Source organism: Garra rufa, chromosome 11 (assembly GCF_049309525.1).
Source record: "Garra rufa chromosome 11, GarRuf1.0, whole genome shotgun sequence".
NCBI classification, from domain to species: Eukaryota; Metazoa; Chordata; class Actinopteri; order Cypriniformes; family Cyprinidae; genus Garra; species Garra rufa.
The window spans coordinates 14393666-14412719 of NC_133371.1; the positions used below are offsets into that span (position 1 = coordinate 14393666).

At 35.6% G+C, this 19054-nt stretch overlaps 1 protein-coding gene across 1 annotated transcript in view; it reads right to left on the reverse strand.

The window, feature by feature from the left end:
* LOC141345668 (uncharacterized) overlaps positions 1-19054 on the reverse strand; it is a 37854-nt gene that overhangs the window by 1993 nt on the left and 16807 nt on the right. Inside the window, exons 9-20 of the mRNA XM_073850555.1 lie at positions 18499-18649; positions 17310-17424; positions 15506-15639; positions 14338-14447; positions 14018-14186; positions 12923-13027; positions 9516-12764; positions 9033-9140; positions 8772-8924; positions 3521-3618; positions 3324-3437; positions 2680-2797 (exon numbers count right to left, since the gene is read on the reverse strand). Of these exons, the coding sequence (XP_073706656.1) occupies positions 2680-2797; positions 3324-3437; positions 3521-3618; positions 8772-8924; positions 9033-9140; positions 9516-12764; positions 12923-13027; positions 14018-14186; positions 14338-14447; positions 15506-15639; positions 17310-17424; positions 18499-18649 (4624 nt within the window). The remainder of the gene's footprint in view (positions 1-2679; positions 2798-3323; positions 3438-3520; positions 3619-8771; positions 8925-9032; positions 9141-9515; positions 12765-12922; positions 13028-14017; positions 14187-14337; positions 14448-15505; positions 15640-17309; positions 17425-18498; positions 18650-19054) is intronic.

Consider the following 19054-nt stretch of genomic DNA (forward strand, 5'->3'; position numbering starts at 1 on the left):
TAGTTATTGCTACAAATATACCCATGCTACTTAAGACTGGTTTTGTGATCCAGGGTCACAAATATGAAGTGCATATTATCCTATATTAAACACAATAATGTCTGTTTTGCTCTAATTGTCAATGAAAATATTACAGATAAAGCTACTACTGTTATGTGTCTCCAAGCAACACACCACAATGTTTCTTTTCTGGATCAATTCGCATTTTAATAAAATAAGTGAACCAAGGATTCAATGACCCATTCATAAAGAGAGCCATTTACTTTCTTTCTTTCTTTCATCGACCACATAATTTTAATTTTATGGAGAACTATCCATTTAATGGATAGCTGGGGGCAGCCGTGGCCTAATGGTTAGAGAGTCGGACCCGTAACCCAAAGGTTACAGGTTCGAGTCTCAGGTCCGGCAGGGATTGTAGGTGGGGGGAGTGAATTTCCAGCGCTCTCTCCACCCTCAACACCACGACTGAGGTGAGTCCCTTGAGCAAGGCACCACTGCCCACTGCTCCGGGTGTGTGTGTGTTCACTACTGTGTGTGCATTTGGATGGGTTAAATGCAGAGCACAAATTCCTAGTATGGGTCACCATACTTGGCCTCACGTCACCTCCTTTCCTTTCCTTTAACACCCATTTAAAAACCATTATCTATGTACCTGTATTTGCAGTGTAAATGCATTCATGCTACCTCTGAGTAAATGCCCTGTAAATATATATTTAAAAACCATTTGGCCATTGTAGTTTATGCGTAATAAATTCTGTGCTGAATCAAATAAAACAATACTTTCTAAATATACTTTTTGTAAGGCCAATTTGATGCTTTTCTCATTTTACACAATAATGAATTTATTTTCTTTTGTGGGTAATTTATCAGCCAAATTTGATAAGTGATTAATTTGCAATTAATTATTCACCTATTATTGCATTGTTCAATGCCACAAGTATTAGGACACCTCCATCTAATTAAAAGGTTTGACCACTTTAGTCATTTCCATGAGTACAGATCTTAATGTTTAAGCATGTAATGATATTCTAGGGAATTGTGTACTTCTAATTTTATAGCAACAGTTTGGACAAGACCCTTTCTATTCTAACATGACAGTGATTTGTGCATAAGGCAAGGTTCATAGAGAAATAACTGATTCAGTCAGTGTGGAAGAACTTGACTGGTCTGCATAAGCCATGTCCTAATCCCAGCTGAACTCTGGTGTGACTTTAAATGCAGACCTTGAGCCAAAATCTCATTGACAAACACCAATGACTTGTACATACACTATGGACAAAAGTATTGGGTCACCCCCTTCTTTAGAACACTTTAGAAACAAAGATGGAAGCATAATTCATGTATTTAAAAATTGTATTTCTATCTCTGTTGCACCAGTTTTGGAAGTGTCTAAAATGACTGTACCCATATGTACAAGTCATTGGTGTTTGATGATAAGTTTTTGGCTCAAGGTCTGCATTTCAAAAAGTCAAAAAGATTTATTTCACTAATTCTATTCAAGAAGTGAAACTTGTATAACGTATACATTCATTCCACACAGACTGATATATTTCAAATGTTTTTTTTTTCATTTTGATGATTATAACTGACAACTAATGAAAACCCCAATTCAGTATCTCTGAAAATTAGAATATTGTGAAAAGGTTCAGTATTGAAGACACCTGGTGCCACACTCTAATCAGCTAATTAACTCAACACAACTGCAAAGGCCTTTAAATGGTCTCTCAGTCTAGTTCTGTAGGCTACAAAATCATGGGGAAGACAGTTTGACAGTTGTCCAAAAGACGACCATTGACACCTTGCACAAGGAGGGCAAGACACAAAAGGTCATTGCAAAAGAGGCTGGCTGTTCACAGAGCTCTGTGTCCAAGCACATTAATAGAGAGGCGAAGGGAAGGAAAAGATGTGGTAGAAAAAAAAGTGTACAAGCAATAGGGATAACCGCACCCTGGAGAGAATTGTGAAACAAAACCCATTCAAAAATGTGGGGGAGATTCACAAAGAGTGGACTGCAGCTGGAGTCAGTGCTTCAAGATGTTGTATTGTGAAGAGGAAGATGCGATATGCCAGACCCAACAATGCAGAAGAGCTGAAGGCCACTATTAGAGCAACCTGGGCTCTCATAACACCTGAGCAGTGCCACCTGAGCAGTGCCACAGACTGATCGACTCAATGCCACATCGCATTGCTGCAGTAATTCAGGCAAAAGGAGCCCCAACTAAGTATTGAGTGCTGCACATGCTCATACTTTTCATGTTCATACTTTTCAGTTGGCCAAGATTTCTGAATTACTGAGATACTGAATTGGGGTTTTCATTAGTTGTCAGTTATAATTATCAAAATTAAAAGAAATAAACACTTGAAATATATCAGTCTGTGTGGAATGAATGTATACATTATACAAGTTTCACTTCTTGATTGGAATTAGTGAAATAAATCAACTTTTTGAAGATATTCTAATTATATGACCAGCACCTGTGTGTGTGTGTGTGTGTGTATATATATATGTATATATATATATATAATATATATATATATATATAATTTTTTTTTTTTTACTTCTTTTAAAAATAAACAGGCTGACAGTACTTTGAATGGATCTTAATGGTTTCAACAATAACTGGGGGCAATGACTGAAAGCTTCATTTATACATTCATTTACACATTTAATATTAGTACCTTGTGCATGGACAGGTGTCGGCCTGGACGAAGAACAAGATCTTCATACTGTTCCTCATCTTTTTCCAGCTGAATACTAAAGTCTCTCTGAGAATGCCGTGACTGGTTAGACTCCATGCTGAAACACACACACATACAAACCAGTGAATATCAAATGGTGCACAAAACACTACTAAAGTTGTTTCAGGTAGCAGATATTGAGATATGACATAAATGTATGCATTGGTGTTGCAAGATTTTAATTTCATGAGTAATGTTACATTGGTGAGTCTTAACCTTTTAAGGGTCAAGAACCATCTTTAATTAATATGGTGTTATTCAGATCTGAAGTGAACATGCAAAAGTCTTCTACACCTTACTCAGACAAAATAGCCACACTACATGAGAAGTTCGGGCAGCCTCATAATTACATTGCCTTAAACAAGACTGCCATTGTCATGGACATAAATGGATGCACTTTATTTTGCTTCAAAATCTTGACCACTACTGACTGAAATTATAAAGCTTGGAAGAGCCTTTTTTTCCATTGTAACTCTGATTGTATTCATCTGAGAGTAGAAAGTCAAATCCACCTAGAATGGCTTGAGGGTGAGTAAATCTTTTGGTGAACTATCGTTTTAATAAATAAAGTTTTTTTCTTGTACCTCTTAACTCTCTGTTCTGTCAGCCGCATGGCTTCCTCTGCGACCTCTCTCCGTGATCTCTCCTCCTGTAATCTCGAGTTTAACTGAGACAGCTGAAACTCTGCCTCAGCCAGCCTGGACAAAACATTTAAGAGAGTATCACACAAAAAGCTTACAACATTAGTCATCTACACACATCATGTCTGTTTCAAACAAACCTCATCCTGAGATCTGCGCTATCTGATCCACTTGGGTTACAATTGGCACTGACTGGTTCCTGAGGGGCTCCTGGTGGAACTTCTGTGTAGCCTGAACCCTGTTGAGAAACAAACAGACCTAAACATATAACAAACTCAATTCTAATTTTATTTTAAAGCCCTATCGAATCCATCCCTTTTTCAGGGCCAAACACTAGAGTTGCTATTGCACCAGTCCTTTCTGTTAGATTCTTTTCTTATTATTCTTCATCTGGCTGGGACTGTATGGCAATATATGATAAAAATAATGAGATTTAGCATTAAAACTTCCACATATATTGTCCAACTCTCATCAAAATAGATTTATTGCTGGACTGTTCAAAAGTTAAAATGACAAAAAGTTAGTGTTCACAGATAATTTACCCACCCCCTTGTCATCCAAGATGTTTATGTCTTTCTTTCTCCAGTCATAAAGAAATTATGTTTTTTGAGGAAAATATTTCAGGAATGTTCTCCATATAGTGGACTTCTATGGTGCCCACAGTTTGAACTTCCGAAATGCAGTTTAAATGCAGCTTCAAAGAGCTCTAAACGATCCCAGCCGAGGAAGAAGGGTCTTATATAGAGAAACGATCGGTTATTTTCAAAAAAAAAAAAAAAAAAAAGAAGAATGTACAATTTATACACTTTTTAACCATAAATGCTCGTCTTGTCTAAAATCGTCCTACATCACTGCAGAAGTCCCGACCCAGTGTTTAAAGTGAAAGTGCAAAGAAGTTTTTCGACATACCCTAACTGGGTTGTTCTCACGAAATTAGACTCATAAGGTGTCATGAAGCATTTTGATGATAAAAGTAAATGCTATCAAAATAAGAAGGATACAGTTATAAACATCTCTCCATGTACTATTTTGCACATTTTTTCAAATATCAACATAAATACCAATTTTGTTGTTTTTTCCACATTTAATGGGGAAATTCCTCATTACCGCAACATGTCCATGACTGGATTTGGGTTCTTTGAGATGGAAATATTAATAATTAAAAAATATAAAAAAGAAAAAGCTTTAGTGCATGTTATTCTATAAACATTTACAGTAAAGACACATGTGGTATTTGGTGATCATTGGTAAATGTTGTGACAATAATAAGGAATATAAATGTGTCCAAGACCAATTTTCCCATCCTCCGCAACAATTTTAAATCATTATTTAAGTCCTCAAGGAACTTACATTTTCTAGAAATTTTGTTGGAAGGGACATAATTGACTGTGACACTCAAGATGGCTACCAGGTAAGCAGTTCTTATTTTTTCTCTCCAGGTAAAAGTTAAAATATTGTTTGTCATAGTACCTATACGACTTTTTTGTTCTCATTACCGAAACATGAGTTTGTGAAGTTTAAAAAATTTTGCCGTTTTCATTTTTTTATTATTATATACCCCATTATGGTCTAAATATAAAAAGTGCGGGAAAGTTTAGCTAACCCTCATGGTGTTTCCACAGTTAGCAAGAATGTTTAAGGTCACTCATCCTCCGCAACACCATTATCATCCACCGCAACAATTGAGGGCCTGTTGCGGTGGAGAGACTCAATGTTTCGGTAATGAGAATGAGACTAACACTATTGAGACTTATGAAGGAGGAATATGCTCTATAACTCTTGCTCATTTCAATATAACTTAATATTGAAAAATGTTTCTTAATACATATTGCTAAAGGGCAGTAATGAAGTCGACACCATGACTTGTGCAGGGGAAAACCGCTTCTATGTGTCTAGCATCAGATTTCCAGGAGAAAGGGTCTGGTACTATCGTCAGGACATACGGGACATAATCCCAGAGCCACTTCCTATCACCTCCTCTGCTAGGCATTTCTGCATTTTACTTGACATATGGGCAAAACACAAAAAAACGCTCATGAGTTACAGTTGGGGGAAAACATTAGGGCTGCACGATATTGGAAAAACATGCGATATTGTAGTTGAATATTGCGTTAACGATATTCCTTGCGATACAACTTTACCTAGAGAAATGCTGTTTTTAAATTATTATTATTATTAATCTGTTTTAAAAAAAAAGTATATATGTAATGATCATACTAAAATAAACAGGTAATAGATATTTGTCTGTCATCTGAATTAAATTTAATTCAGGCTAAAAAAAAAACTGTCAAGTAAGTTGCAAACACTTAGACTTTAAAACACTATGAATGACTTAAAACCTCAGCAGATGTTCTGATTTCTGGTTTGCTGTTACCATAGACCTGCAAACACAAAATGAATTGCTTTCAAACATTACTTTTTATTTATAAGTAACATACACTCAAGAGCATCTTTTAAACAAAATATTTCCTTGCCTTGCCTATTTGTTTTTTTTTTAAATAAAAATAAATATTAATAAACAAATTAAATAATAAAAAAATACTTTTAAACAAAAAGTTTACTATTAAACTTAAAAATGTTAGGAGCATAAAAAAAGAGGAGCACCCAATTTCTTTTTAGTAATGCACCGATCTTGATTCTTCATAGCCGATTCTGATTGCCGATGTTTTACAAGAAAATGGGCTGATTCTGAAAGCCTTTTTTAATATATTTATTTTACTGCATAAGCAAGGGACAAGAATGAATGAAAATATGAGTACATAAACAAGAAGTTTATTTTCGCTATTAAAAGTACAGCCATTTAAATCAGAGACAACCACTGCATTTTTAAAGAATATACAGTATAAATAACAAAAAAATAAAGGACACAGTTCTTTCTTAGTCGTGTAGACAATAAATGCAACCATAATCAAAGTAGGCTACTCTTTCAATATTCAAAGTGCAAATAGAGGCCGAATTTTTCAAGCATGATACAGAGTTATAGACAACTTCAAAACTTAATATAGCCCACATATTAATCAGAGCCCAGATATGTTATGTAGCCTAATTCGCGTGCATTGTGGAGTCGCTCTCTAAACACGGGGTATTAAAATTGTATTTGAATGCCTGTGCGCATTTTACTTTTGGTTTTGTTTTAACAACCGCGCGAAACTCTCAGCAGCGCTGTGTGTCCATTCTACAATACAAGAGATTACTTTAACAAAACCATTTGAATGTGGGAGGACACAAACGGGATTTTGAAAAGCGTGTCCCCAGTGGAAATTACACCGCTGCGCTGAGTTATCATCTGATGTGAATGTATGCCGTGTTGTACAGTAGCCTATATTGAGACTGAGGCACCAGAATAAACAGAATGTGCGCGCTGTAAGACGAAATATACACTAGTATATTTCTTCAAAAGCCGATTTTGGAGACCTTATAACTGTCCACAATAAAAAAATCGTCATATCACACCCCTAATTGCAATGCAGTTTGCTAATATCTCACATCTTCACTAAAGGTAATATTATAAATATTAAGTTTAAATGGTTGTAATGTTGGAGAGAACAGCGAACCTGTCACTGGGTCAGTGCACAGCAGTCTGTGAAAAGTTTTGTAAAGAAATTAAACCAATTAAATGTCATTTATCGCAACTCTCTGCGATACCAATATCGCGTATACTGTTAGCGAGATAACGATAATTATTCGATATATCGTGCAGCCCTAGAAAACATGATTGGTACAAAAAGCAGTGGTTCTAGTTGTTTGTTTTAATTGCTGCTGTTCAAGTTTTTACATGAAATTATTCTCAGAAAAAGGTTGTGTGGTTGATAGAATGTCAGGACCAATGTTTTATAGCTAAAATAAAATAAGTAATAAGAGCACATGATGCTGTTACATTTAATTGTTTTTCTCAGGACAACATGCTGTTTTTAAAACACTCATGGTGGACTTACAAATGTTCTGATGCTGCGTTTTGTGAGTACATAACCTATTTACACTACTGTACAAGTTTGGTAAGATTACTTGCACGTTTAGTGGTGCAATTTACAAGATACATCACATGTACCATTCACTACTGTAACAAGCAATTCGAAAAACTCTAATATCTCCATAAATGTTTGACTAAGGTAAAAAAAACTTCGGATGGGGTATTTACATGGGCTTCGGAGTGCATAGCAATGAAGTCAATTCTACTCCGAACCATCCCTTTAACACAAGGCATGGTACTGTACTGCAGGGGCGCTGCTCGCAATTTTGGGCCCTATGACAAACTATGAGGTTGGGCCCCCCCTACCACACCAAAACAGATCTCTGGGGGCCCCTAAAGGACGTGGGCCCTTAGAATTGTCCTAACTTCCCCCCCCTTAGCGGCGCCCCTGCTGTACTGTTTATGAAATAAATATTTTTTTTAAATGTATGCGTTTTAAATATATAAAATAGGGTTAGGCATCAAACCCCTTTGTCAACAGTGAATGTATTGAACTAAATCTCATTTCCGAAACATTGATCCTCATTCCCGAAATGGCTCTCTCATTACCGCAACATGTATCTTTTTTACAAATTAAGTAATAATTAGATAATCATATTTTGTTTTAAAATGTATATACATATTATACAACACTACTTATTTAAGGTGTGCTACATAAAAAAATTGAATGTTATTTTTTAGTAAAACAAATAAAAAAAAGAAGTTGTAAATCATCATGTATGTTTCGGTAATGAGAGAAAATAAGAAAACTACAAAAAAGAATAATTATGAAAAAGTAATCTCTTCAGAGTTTTACATAGCTTTGAGCATTAGTAATAAGAGTCTACTTTAACATTAGCCAAAAAAACAAAACAAATTTTTAACCATATATTTAATGTAATGTCATGTTGCGGTAATGATAATTTTTTATGGACTTCATCGAAAAATGTAAATAAATATATAGGAAATATTGTTCAAAATCTTCTGAAAATAATGGCTATAGTAAGTTCATACCTTAATCTTATATGTGCAAAAAGAAAATTGGTTTCAAAGTTATTTTAAAAATTCTGATGCTGGACACCTTCTAAATCTGGATTTCGTGAGAATCACCCAACTATCTTGAACTGGAGTGCACGGAGTACGCATATGCATCGCAGAGCTAGACAAGATGAGCATTTGTGGTTAAAAAAAGTGTATAGATTAATTTTTTAAGAAACTAACATTGTTTCACTAGATAAGACCCTTATTCCTTGGCTGGGATTGTTTACAGCCCTTTGAAGCTGCATTTTGGAAGTTCATTTTTAAAATGTTTGCTTTAAAATTTATCAAAAGGACTGAAACGATGCAGTTTGTGAGTTATTTAAAAAAATATATAGATTATTTTTCTCTGTTGCAATTATGTTCAGTATCTTAGATCCACCTTTACAAAAAAACAAACTCACCTGCGTGGGTGAATACTGGTTTTGAAATTGTCTCTCCAGCCAATAGCAGCGATTCTGAAGCTCACTAACAGTCTGCTGTGTGTCTCTGAGCATCTTGGAAACAGTGCTTAACTGGGAAGACACCCCTTCCTTTTCCTCAATTGCCTGTTGCAGCTAGTACATATACAAGGCCAATACATGCAGAGATATAAAGGAAAACAATTATCAGCAGTAAATCTAAGCCTTTATTTTGATTTCCACATGGAAAATTTGGACGCATACCTTGATGTTAAGTTGTTGGAGGCTAACATCCTTTTGCTGGATCTCTCGCTGGCAGTGCTGTAGTTGGCTACGCAACTGGGCCCAGTGTTCTGGGGACACATCTTGACCCTGCAAAGCCACCATTTTCATCAGGTTAGATATTGTTACTCAAATCCCTGTATCTAAACCACTCTACTTAACAGTCATTAGAATGTCCTATCTCAAACCTGAACATTGGCCCATTAGCCTTTCTAGCATATCTCTGTATTTTACATCTAGTTCTTTCTACTTTAACTTTTTTCATTGTATGCTAGACACCTTAAAATACTAGAATCATCCATCAAAGCAAAGTCTAAACTTCGATGTATTCCGACATCAACATGTTATTACATCACATTTATAATTATTAATATTAACATGTGAAAATTCTAGAAGAGTTTAAATTATTGCCTTATTCTTAATTCCTCATTTCAATTCAATAATTGTTTCCCATTTTGCACTTACCAGAATATGTTGTTTCTCTGTCGCCATTGTCTTAACTTCTTCCACTTTGCTGGATTGCCACTTGTGGTGTTGTAGCTGGTCCTGAATTCTCTGAATCTGATAATTAGAATTTCTGCTGATCTCTTCCTTTTCCACGACCAATTTACAAATCTCTTCTTCCTTTAAAGATTTTTCATTGATAACTTTACGCAACTCTTGTTTGGTCAAATCGTATTCCGCTTGAAGTTTCTTGTATAGTTCATCCAGTTTCTGCATGTGTGACTGAGCAGCAAACGTGACTTGTTCCTTTTCAGATTGTGTTTCCCTGAGTTGCGTGATTTCTGAGGTTAATCGCTCTATTTGACAGGTCAGTTGTGAAACTGTGTTTTCCAGTTTTGACGCACTACCTTGTAAGCGCAAACACTTCTCCTTCTCCTGCATCAATAAAGAATCCTTTTCATTAATTATGCTGATGAGATGGTTATTGTTTTCATGTAAGCTCTTTAACTCTCCTTGAAATTTTGAAATTTCATCCATTTCTAATTTCAGCCTGGATTCAGATGATTCTGATTGTGCCATTAATGTCTTCTTAACCATAGAAAACTCTTTATCTTTATTTAGCAGCAACCTATCTTTTTCTTGCAAAGCCGTCTGTAAACTCTGAACTTTTTTATGCAGCTCAGAGATTGCTGATATTTTCTGGGTGATTTGGCTCTCATTTTCCAACAGCTTAACTTGCATATTATTTACATACATCTCCTGTGTCCTGAAAGCTTCCTCTTTCCCCTGTAGAGCGAACTGTAATGCTTCAAGCTGAGAGTGTTTGGATTCTAATTGTCCTGCCAAAGATGCCAGTTCAACTCTTTTACTTTCCAATTCATTTTGTAGGGACTTAATCATCTCTTTTTGTCTAAATATTTCTGTCATTGAATTCTTCAGTTCAGATTTAATTATAATGTTTTGGTCATTCATTGCTTGGACATTATCTTGATACTCCACCACCTCTATTTGTTTCTGTTTCAACTCCTCTTTTAGTCTTACATTTTCTGTCAAATGCTCCTCTAAAGTGCCTTTTAAATCTGCATTATCAGATTCAAGCTTTACAATATTTTCATTCATAATACCAAGCTGACTAGTTAGTGAAAGCACAGATTCATTTCTTTTGCACAATTCCTCTGAGTGATTGTGGCATTCAAGGTTTTTCTCTCTTAAAGCGCTTTCTTTTACTTCCAAAGTCTGGTTCAGTCTGGAAAACTCCATTTTCAAAGAGTTTATCTCTTGCTGAAGGGTAAAAACAAGTTCTTTTTCATGACTAAGTTCCTTTTGTAGCAAACGGCATGAATTTGATTCTTTCTGCAGCAGTGTGTCTTTCTCTGTCAGACCTGATTTATGATTACTAGCTTGTTCTTGAAGAATGGAAAGACTATCTTGTAATTGCTTGAGATGGTGCTGATAAGTTTCCATTTGGGTACTTTGGCCTGTTATGGTCTTTTCTTTTTCAAAAACAATATGTTTGTATTGAAGGACTTGAGAAGTGGAGGACTCAAGTTCTCTCCTAAGATGATCTACTTCCTCCTTGGTCTCCCTGAGACATTTTGAGATGGCTTCACATTCTAAAGACTTTTCCTGTAAGGTCTCAGCTCCAGACTGCAATTTCTGTTCAATAACTTTGCGTTCCTCTATTTGCAAAAGCAGATCTTCCTTTTGCTTAAGCAAGCCTTCTATGATTTTACGGTGTTCCATATCTTGTGTTTCAAAAATCAATATTTTGTTTTGCAGATTCTCCCTCTCCTTGGTTATTTCTGTGAGTGATGTCATCTGTTCATTTGTTTGTTTCTGGAGGTACTTATTCGCTTCATCAAGGCTAGCAATTTTAGAAGCATGTTTTTCATTTTCTTCGAGTGTTACTGCAACCTTGTTATTAATTTCAGACACAACTTGGGTCAGTGTAAGCACTTCTTTTTGTTTCTCTTCAAACATTTCTTGTAATTGTTGATTTTGTCTACTCAGTGTCTCATGGAGTCCAACAAGGTCATCTTTTTCTAAAACAATCTTAGCCATTGACTGTTTGTTTTGGTCAAGTTCTTCATTCAATTCATTTCCTCTGACTCTTAGCTCTCCCTTATCTCTTTGCAAGTGTTCTATTGTTTTAACACTTTCTGAAAGCTGCTGTTCAACTTCTGATATTTTGCTTGCCAATCTTTTCTTTTCTTCTGAAACATCAGAGAGGGACTGGACACTAGCTTCAATTTCCCTCTTCAATTGACAATTGTCATTAGTGAGACTTTCGACTTGTAACAGCAAGTTGTAATTCTGATCTTGCACAGCTTGCATTTGCTCCTTAACATTATCCAGTTGCTGCTTTTGTCTTGCAACCTCTTCCAAAGTCTGCTCAAGCGATTCCTGAAGTTTCTGGTTGTTATTGTTCACTGATTTAATACTCTCAATTTTACCAGACAAATCTTTCTCAAGGTTTTCTTTGGCTTCATCCCGAATCTTGAGTTCTTTGTTAAATCTATCTCTCTCTGCTACTGTCTCTTCTTGAACCATCTTCAGCTTCTCCTCCAATGAGGATATTATCTTTGATTTGTCTTGGACGTCTTGCTTGAGCTGCTCTTGACATTCAACCTGTTCCTCAAGCTTTCTAGAAAACATCAATAGCTCACTTTCATATTTGCTGACTTCAGCAAGTAACTTATTACGTTCCTCCTGGAAAGAGTCTTTTTGATGCATTTGTTCTCTATCCAATTGCTGTTTTTTAACATTCACATTTAGCTTCTGTATTTCCATGTGGAGATCCTGAATTGTTTTCTTGTCCTCCTCTGTTTGCTTTGTTAAGTCTTTAATTTCACTACTCTTTGACTCTCCTTCTTTTTTTGATACTTTTAGATCAGCTTCAGTTTTCTTCAATTGTTCAGTCAGCTGAGGTATTAACACATTAAAGAACTGCTGGTCAGAAAGCTGTGGGTCTCTGAAGATTTTAGCATCCTGTTCAATTTTAGTCAGCACATCCTCTTTGAACTTAATTTCCTGTTTTAGTTCATGAATTTGCTCTGAATATTCTGCCGTGCTGGATGTTAGTGCCAATATGTCTTTGTCCTTATCAATGATGACATCTTGAAGTCTATCAATTTCACGCTCACAGCTCTGTAAATCATGAACCAGCTGTGCTCTTTCTTCCAGATGAGCTGCGTTCAGTCTGTCGAGATCATCATTTGTTTGAGCCAGATCATTCTGTAATGATTCTATAGTTGCCTCTTGTTTTTGGACCTGAAACAAACAAACAAAAAAATAATGTAATGATATATGTTAATTAACTGAATAAATTAAATATTTTGTCAAACTGAAATTGTCTAACTTGCACACATCAGAAGAAAAAAAATTGCAATATGGAACCCAGTAAACAATCATCTTTGTATGATGTATACCTTGTCTTTCAGCACACTGAGTTTGAGTGTCAGATCTGCAACAGTTGCTTTCATCTCAGAGTTTTCCTTCTCAAAGGTGCTGCATGTCTTTGTTACTTCAGCCAGCTGCACAGCAAGGTACACTCAATTACTCAAATGTGATTTAATAAATCAGCTATACTGTGTGTCACATGGTCTTGTTGCTTGGGTCTGGACTAATATGTTTAGAAAACTAAAATGGATAATGAATGCAAAAAGTCATGAGCACGAGCTGTAGTGATGCAAAGACTTTACTAATCAATGATTGGCTTTTTCATTTAGAGGGCCGGTCTTATTCGCCATATTGTATGTTGCACTTTCTTCCATTCATAAGTAATAGGAGTGCACCGCCTTTGATTCCACCCAGTAGCAGGTGGAAGATTCTTGAGAACAATGTTCAAGAGTTAAGAGTTTGATTACTCTGGGGTTGGTTGTTTCAGTAGGGCAAATCTACCAAATCTAGGAATTCATGCACAGACACAGATACAACATTTTAGAATGGCCATCCCCATCCCAGTCCACTAGACTTGAACATCATTGAAAATCTATGGATTGATTTGAAGAGACTGTCCATGCTTGGCAGGCATCAAACATGATTGAACTGGATGAATTTTGCAAGAAAGAATGGTCCAAAATATCTGCAGCCAAAATTCAGGGACTTATTAGTGGCTATAAGAAGTGTCTACAGGCTGTTATTTTAGCAAAAGGTGGCTCTACTAAATATTGATGTAATGATACTGTTTGGGTGCCCAAATTTTTGCACCCGCCTCTTTTTATGATTCACATTGCACTATATTTGTTCAATCAATAAATGTTATTTCAGAACTGAAATGTTGTTTCCATAAGTTTAAATTATAAATTACATCAAATTGAAGTTGCTGCTCTGAAAGTCCATGAGATTATAAATTAAAATTATGATAATTATCAGGGGCGCATAAAACTTTTGCATGAAACTGTACATTTATTGTCAACTTGAAATATATGTGACAGACAGCTGAAATAAAGGTCAATACATGCCCAACCACTTATATGTGTCTTCCTGTTAAATCTATTACAATACAGCTCACATTTACTCACGTTGTGTTCAGTCTGAAGCAGTTTTTCAGTTGTTTCTTGGTTTTGTTTTTCTTTTGTCTCCAAAGCCTCTCTCAGATTGTCAATAAATTCCAGTTTCTCTGAGGTTCTGGCAAGCGTGTGCTCTTTTTCCATGAGTGAGGACTCCAGACACTCTTGTGTGCTGCTCAGTCTAAGTCGACAGATATATTAAAAAATAATTTTTCTGGCATTTAAACATAGCATTAGTGTATAAATGAGTTTACCATGGCTACAAAACAAACAAGAATCTGAGTTGGAATGTCTTTGCAATTAGGCCCCAGGACCTCATTTTAAATAATTACCCTTTGAGTTGTTTGTTCAGGCTGGCAATGAGCAGCTGATTCTTTTCTGTGTCTCTAATCTGCTGACTGCGGAGGTTGGCGACCTGCGCCTGCAGGCGCTCAGATTCATTCTGATAGATAGGAATATGACAGATCGTAACAACAGTTCAAGCAAAATAGCGAAAATCCACCACACCACACACACCACACGCCCAACTGCGTGTCATGTTGATTTAAATAAATGTGTGCTTAACCTAGGGCTGCATGAAGATGACAAAAATCAGAATTACTGATTATTGCCCTTGAATACTGTAATCGCCATTAAAACACATACAAATTATATATATATATATATATATATATATATATATATATATATATATGTGTGTGTTTAGTTTATGTGTTCAGTTTGAATTGACTTATGCAGCCCTAGCTAAATTCAAACTGTTAAAAACCATTGAAGACAACACCCTGTGTGTGAACTGCACACCTATTTATAGCGTGATGAGGACGATGTTAAAACGGAAGCTTACACAATCATGAACAAACCTGAGACATGGACAATGCTCGACCATCTTCATCTATACCAAACGTCTCCTGCGTTAGAGGAGTGTTGCATATAGTTCACTCAATATACAAGCAATTAACTGACTATCCAACACTCACAGCAACATTTTAACAAGATTCAAACTGTCAAAAAAAAATTTTTCCCTGAAAATTAAAGAAATTAACTTGCATCATTCAGCATTTATTTTTTAGGAGCAGCTGAAAGTGACCTTTCGATAAGCCCCAACACCTTAAAAATGTTTGTGACAAATGATATATAGGTAACTCATGCTGTCAATCTATTAGCTTGTCTATATAAGTCTAAAAATATCTATATAATGTCTCAAAAACCTTATGTTGACTCATTTGTTGGATTGTAGATGTTTTTTGATGGGAAACAAAAAATCAGATGAGACGAATTGCTTCTGTACAGATTATAGGAAGTTAAATTTAGTGACTAGGCCAGATTCATTTCCACTTTATTTAATGATTCCTGAGGCAATCCAATCAAATAATTCAGTAACTGACAACTGCAGTAACTGAGGGAGCAGGCTTAGGAAAGGGTCAGTTGGCAAGCAGTGTAACTGCAGAGGCGGACATTGATAGTGCCTTTATACGTACAGTACAAACAGATTCTGTGTACCTGTAGTAATTCAATGCGAGCCTGAAGTTGCAGACGGTCCTCTAGATCTTGGCACTGTTTCTCAAGGACCAAAATCTGTTCCTGCAGTTGGTTTCTCTCTAGTTCGAGTTCCTCAACAACAGACCTTAAGCCATCTAAACAAGTAAGAAAAAATGGTATATATCATTTTGAGCAATTTATTAGTTTGAACATGAACTCTCACCTATTTCTCTTTCTTTGTGTATCATGAAATATTTAACAATGCTTATAGCTGTGAATTTAAAGGGATAGTTAATCCAAAAATGAAAAATCTGTCATCATTTACTCACTCTCCACTTGTTCTAAACCTGTATGATAATGAGCAATGTTGGTAAGCAAACAGTTGACAACGGCCATTGCCTTTCATAGTTTTTTTTCCCCCATACTATAGAAGTCAATGGTTACCGTCAACTGTTTGGTTACCAATATTCTTCAAAATATCTTCTTTTGTGCTCGACAGAAGAAAGAAACTCATGAATAAATTTTCATTTTTGGGTGAACTACACCTTCAAGTCAAACTATAACAAGTACCATGAGTGTACTGCACAACGTAGTCAGTCGAATTGAGATACGAAGTTGATAAATAATCAGTTATTTATCTGGTAAAAAAAAAAAAAAAAATAAGGTTCCTCACCATATTAGAGTCACTTGCATATTTCATCCTATGTTCTTTATTATATTATCCACTTTACCCCTGATTTTGTATTTCAGAAGTATTTGTTGTTAGCTATTCCTGTATATAATTTAATACAATTATTTTATTAAAACAATTATGTATCCTTTGTGTTGATACAAAACAGTAAGATGCTTTACAAGTTGGCTAGAATCTCATAAAGCATTTTTGTGTATTTGAACACTTTCCAACAATGACTGTATGATTTTGAGATCCATCTTTTTACATTGAGGACAACTGAGGGACTCGTATGCAACTATTACAGAAGGTTCAAATGCTCACTGATGCTTCAGAAGGAAACACAATGTATTAAGAGGCGGGGGGCAAATTTAAAACTTTTTAAATTTGAAGATCAGGTTAAATTTAAATTATTTTGTCTTCTGGGAAACATGTAAGTATCTTCTGTAGCTTTAGAAGGGCAGTACTAAATGAAAGAACTATGATATTTAGACAAAATAAGAAAAAATTACTACTTTTCATTTTGATCAAAAATTTACACCCCTGGCTCTTAATGCATGTTTTTTTATTTCTGAAGCATCAGTGAGCATTTGAACCATCTGTAATATTTGCAAAGAAGGATTTAAAAATCATACAGTCATTGTTGGAAATGATTTTTCTAAAGAACAGCAAGCAGTTTAACTCTTTAGGACAAACAAGGGATTCATGAACAACTATCACAAAACCTCCAAAACACTGATGTGGATCAATTAGGTAACAACACAGTATTAAGAATCAACTTTTGAACTGGGTCATTTTTAAAAATTCAACTATTATTTTCTCTTATGGACTACATGCAAATGTATTATTAAATAAATTAAATATCTTATTTAGGTCAGTACTAAATTAAAAATAACATGCATTTTGTATGATCCCTTATATTTTGGTAAAATAATTAACATTTTGCAGATTCTGCAAGTTGTATGCAAACTTTTGAATTCATCTGTATTTCTTGATATAATCCACTTGGATAAGCATTCTTGGTTGGTGCACAGAGATAAAAAAGATGAATATCACACTCACACACTTCTGATGAAGTGTAACCAAAATAACAAAATAATAACAAAATAAACTGCACAAAGCAAGCATTTAGAGCATAAATAGTGGGTTTCACACCTGTATCTGCAGCACTGTGCTGTGGCCACCATCCACCCATATTCTCTCCATTCACAAGAACGTCACAATCAGTGGGACCTATCGGGTCTTGCCTATTATCAAACTCCAAGTCCTCCTGTAGAAAGAAACATAAAGAACATGCATGATTCTTCTACATTACTACTACAATTACTTCTACATGACTGTTAAAAAAAAAAAAAAATCTACAAATCAGGAAAAAAAGAAATTACTCACCCTCATGTCCTTCTAAACCTGCATGGCTTGCATTTTTTCCACATCATCAAACTTCAAGATCATTTACGAAACATGTGAAAAGTAATAGCCTTTGACTACACTGATAGCCCTTACACAGCCCATGAGTGAGTGAGATTTGAGACTGGCGACTGAGGGCAAAGGGTTTCAGTAAATGATTTTTTACATAAAATGACCAAATTTATTGTGCTGTTAGGTTAACTTCTCTGAACCTAATCAATACATGTTAATATTACTGGAAATAAAATTATTTTTTTCAGCATTAATACTCTTCAAAACATCTTTTTTTTGTGTGTTTGAAGGAAAAAATGTCTGAAATTAAATGAGGGCAAGTCAATTATTTAAATTTGTCTTTCTGGCTAAAGTTAATTCAAGTTTGCAACACGGTAAAAAAGGTAAAGGGACTAAATACAGACAGGTGATAAATTAAAGTAAAATCCAAGGTGACTCAGACTGTGATGTGCTTTTGGGGGGGGGCATTTTTCTGAAAAGCTTTGAGTCTTTTCCAGGTCTAGAAATCAGTCAGAAATCAGAAAACACTTCCTTAGTGGGAGGGGAAACTGCAAATTAATAGTTGTTCTATGATGAATTATAAAGTGGCATTCCATCATGATAGAAGTGGTCTCTTTCAAGACAATAATGCCCCCCTATAGTCTTCACAGTAACCAGATTTTAACCTAATTAAAAAGAGCTTCTGAACTTGCATGTTAGACACCGCCACTATCAAACACCAATTGAGGAAATATCTTTTGAAAATGTGGTGTTCCACCCCTTTTAGTAGGAGGGATCTGACTTTTAGAATCAATACCAAGGTGCATTTAAGCTGATATGATGGCACATGGTGGCCTTACTAATACATTTTACACCTTACTAAGAAATATTTCCTTTAATTTGTCACTCAGCTGTTTGCAGTTCACCTAGAGATTTTAGTTCATACCTGCAGGCTGCGTGGGGTGAAATATTTGGGCTTCCTGCTTTTCTGTGGGCAGAGTCCACGGGCCTGGGCCAACTCCTCCTCCACTTCCTGTTGCCGATTGGCTAATGCTGGATCGGAGCAGCCAGGAAACAACCAGTCATCCTCAATCAGTTTTGTGCCACAAGACAAAGTGAATGGATCAAATATGTTTAGGACAATGGAGGGCAAAGTACAAAATCAGGGTTGAGGAGAGACAGCCAGGTAATTCTAGTGCAGTTCAGAGAGCAGTAAAGGGATGGAAAGCAGCAGGTAGAAACACACATTGCAAAATCGGTTTCCAAAACAACAGCATGACTGTGGACCAGAAAATACGCAAGTTAATTGTCACCGTTTACCCTGTCAAAAACAGCTCTGTTCACGACAACCCATTTTGGTGCATGCCTCTTTAAATGATAATGAGCTACTGCACACCCCATCCCTCTCTTATGTTTTTTTTGTTTGTTCTGTGGCATGTTACCTTAAAAAACAATAATAATCCACTGCATTTTTAGTGGGTCTGATGTCAGAAGAAAATGAA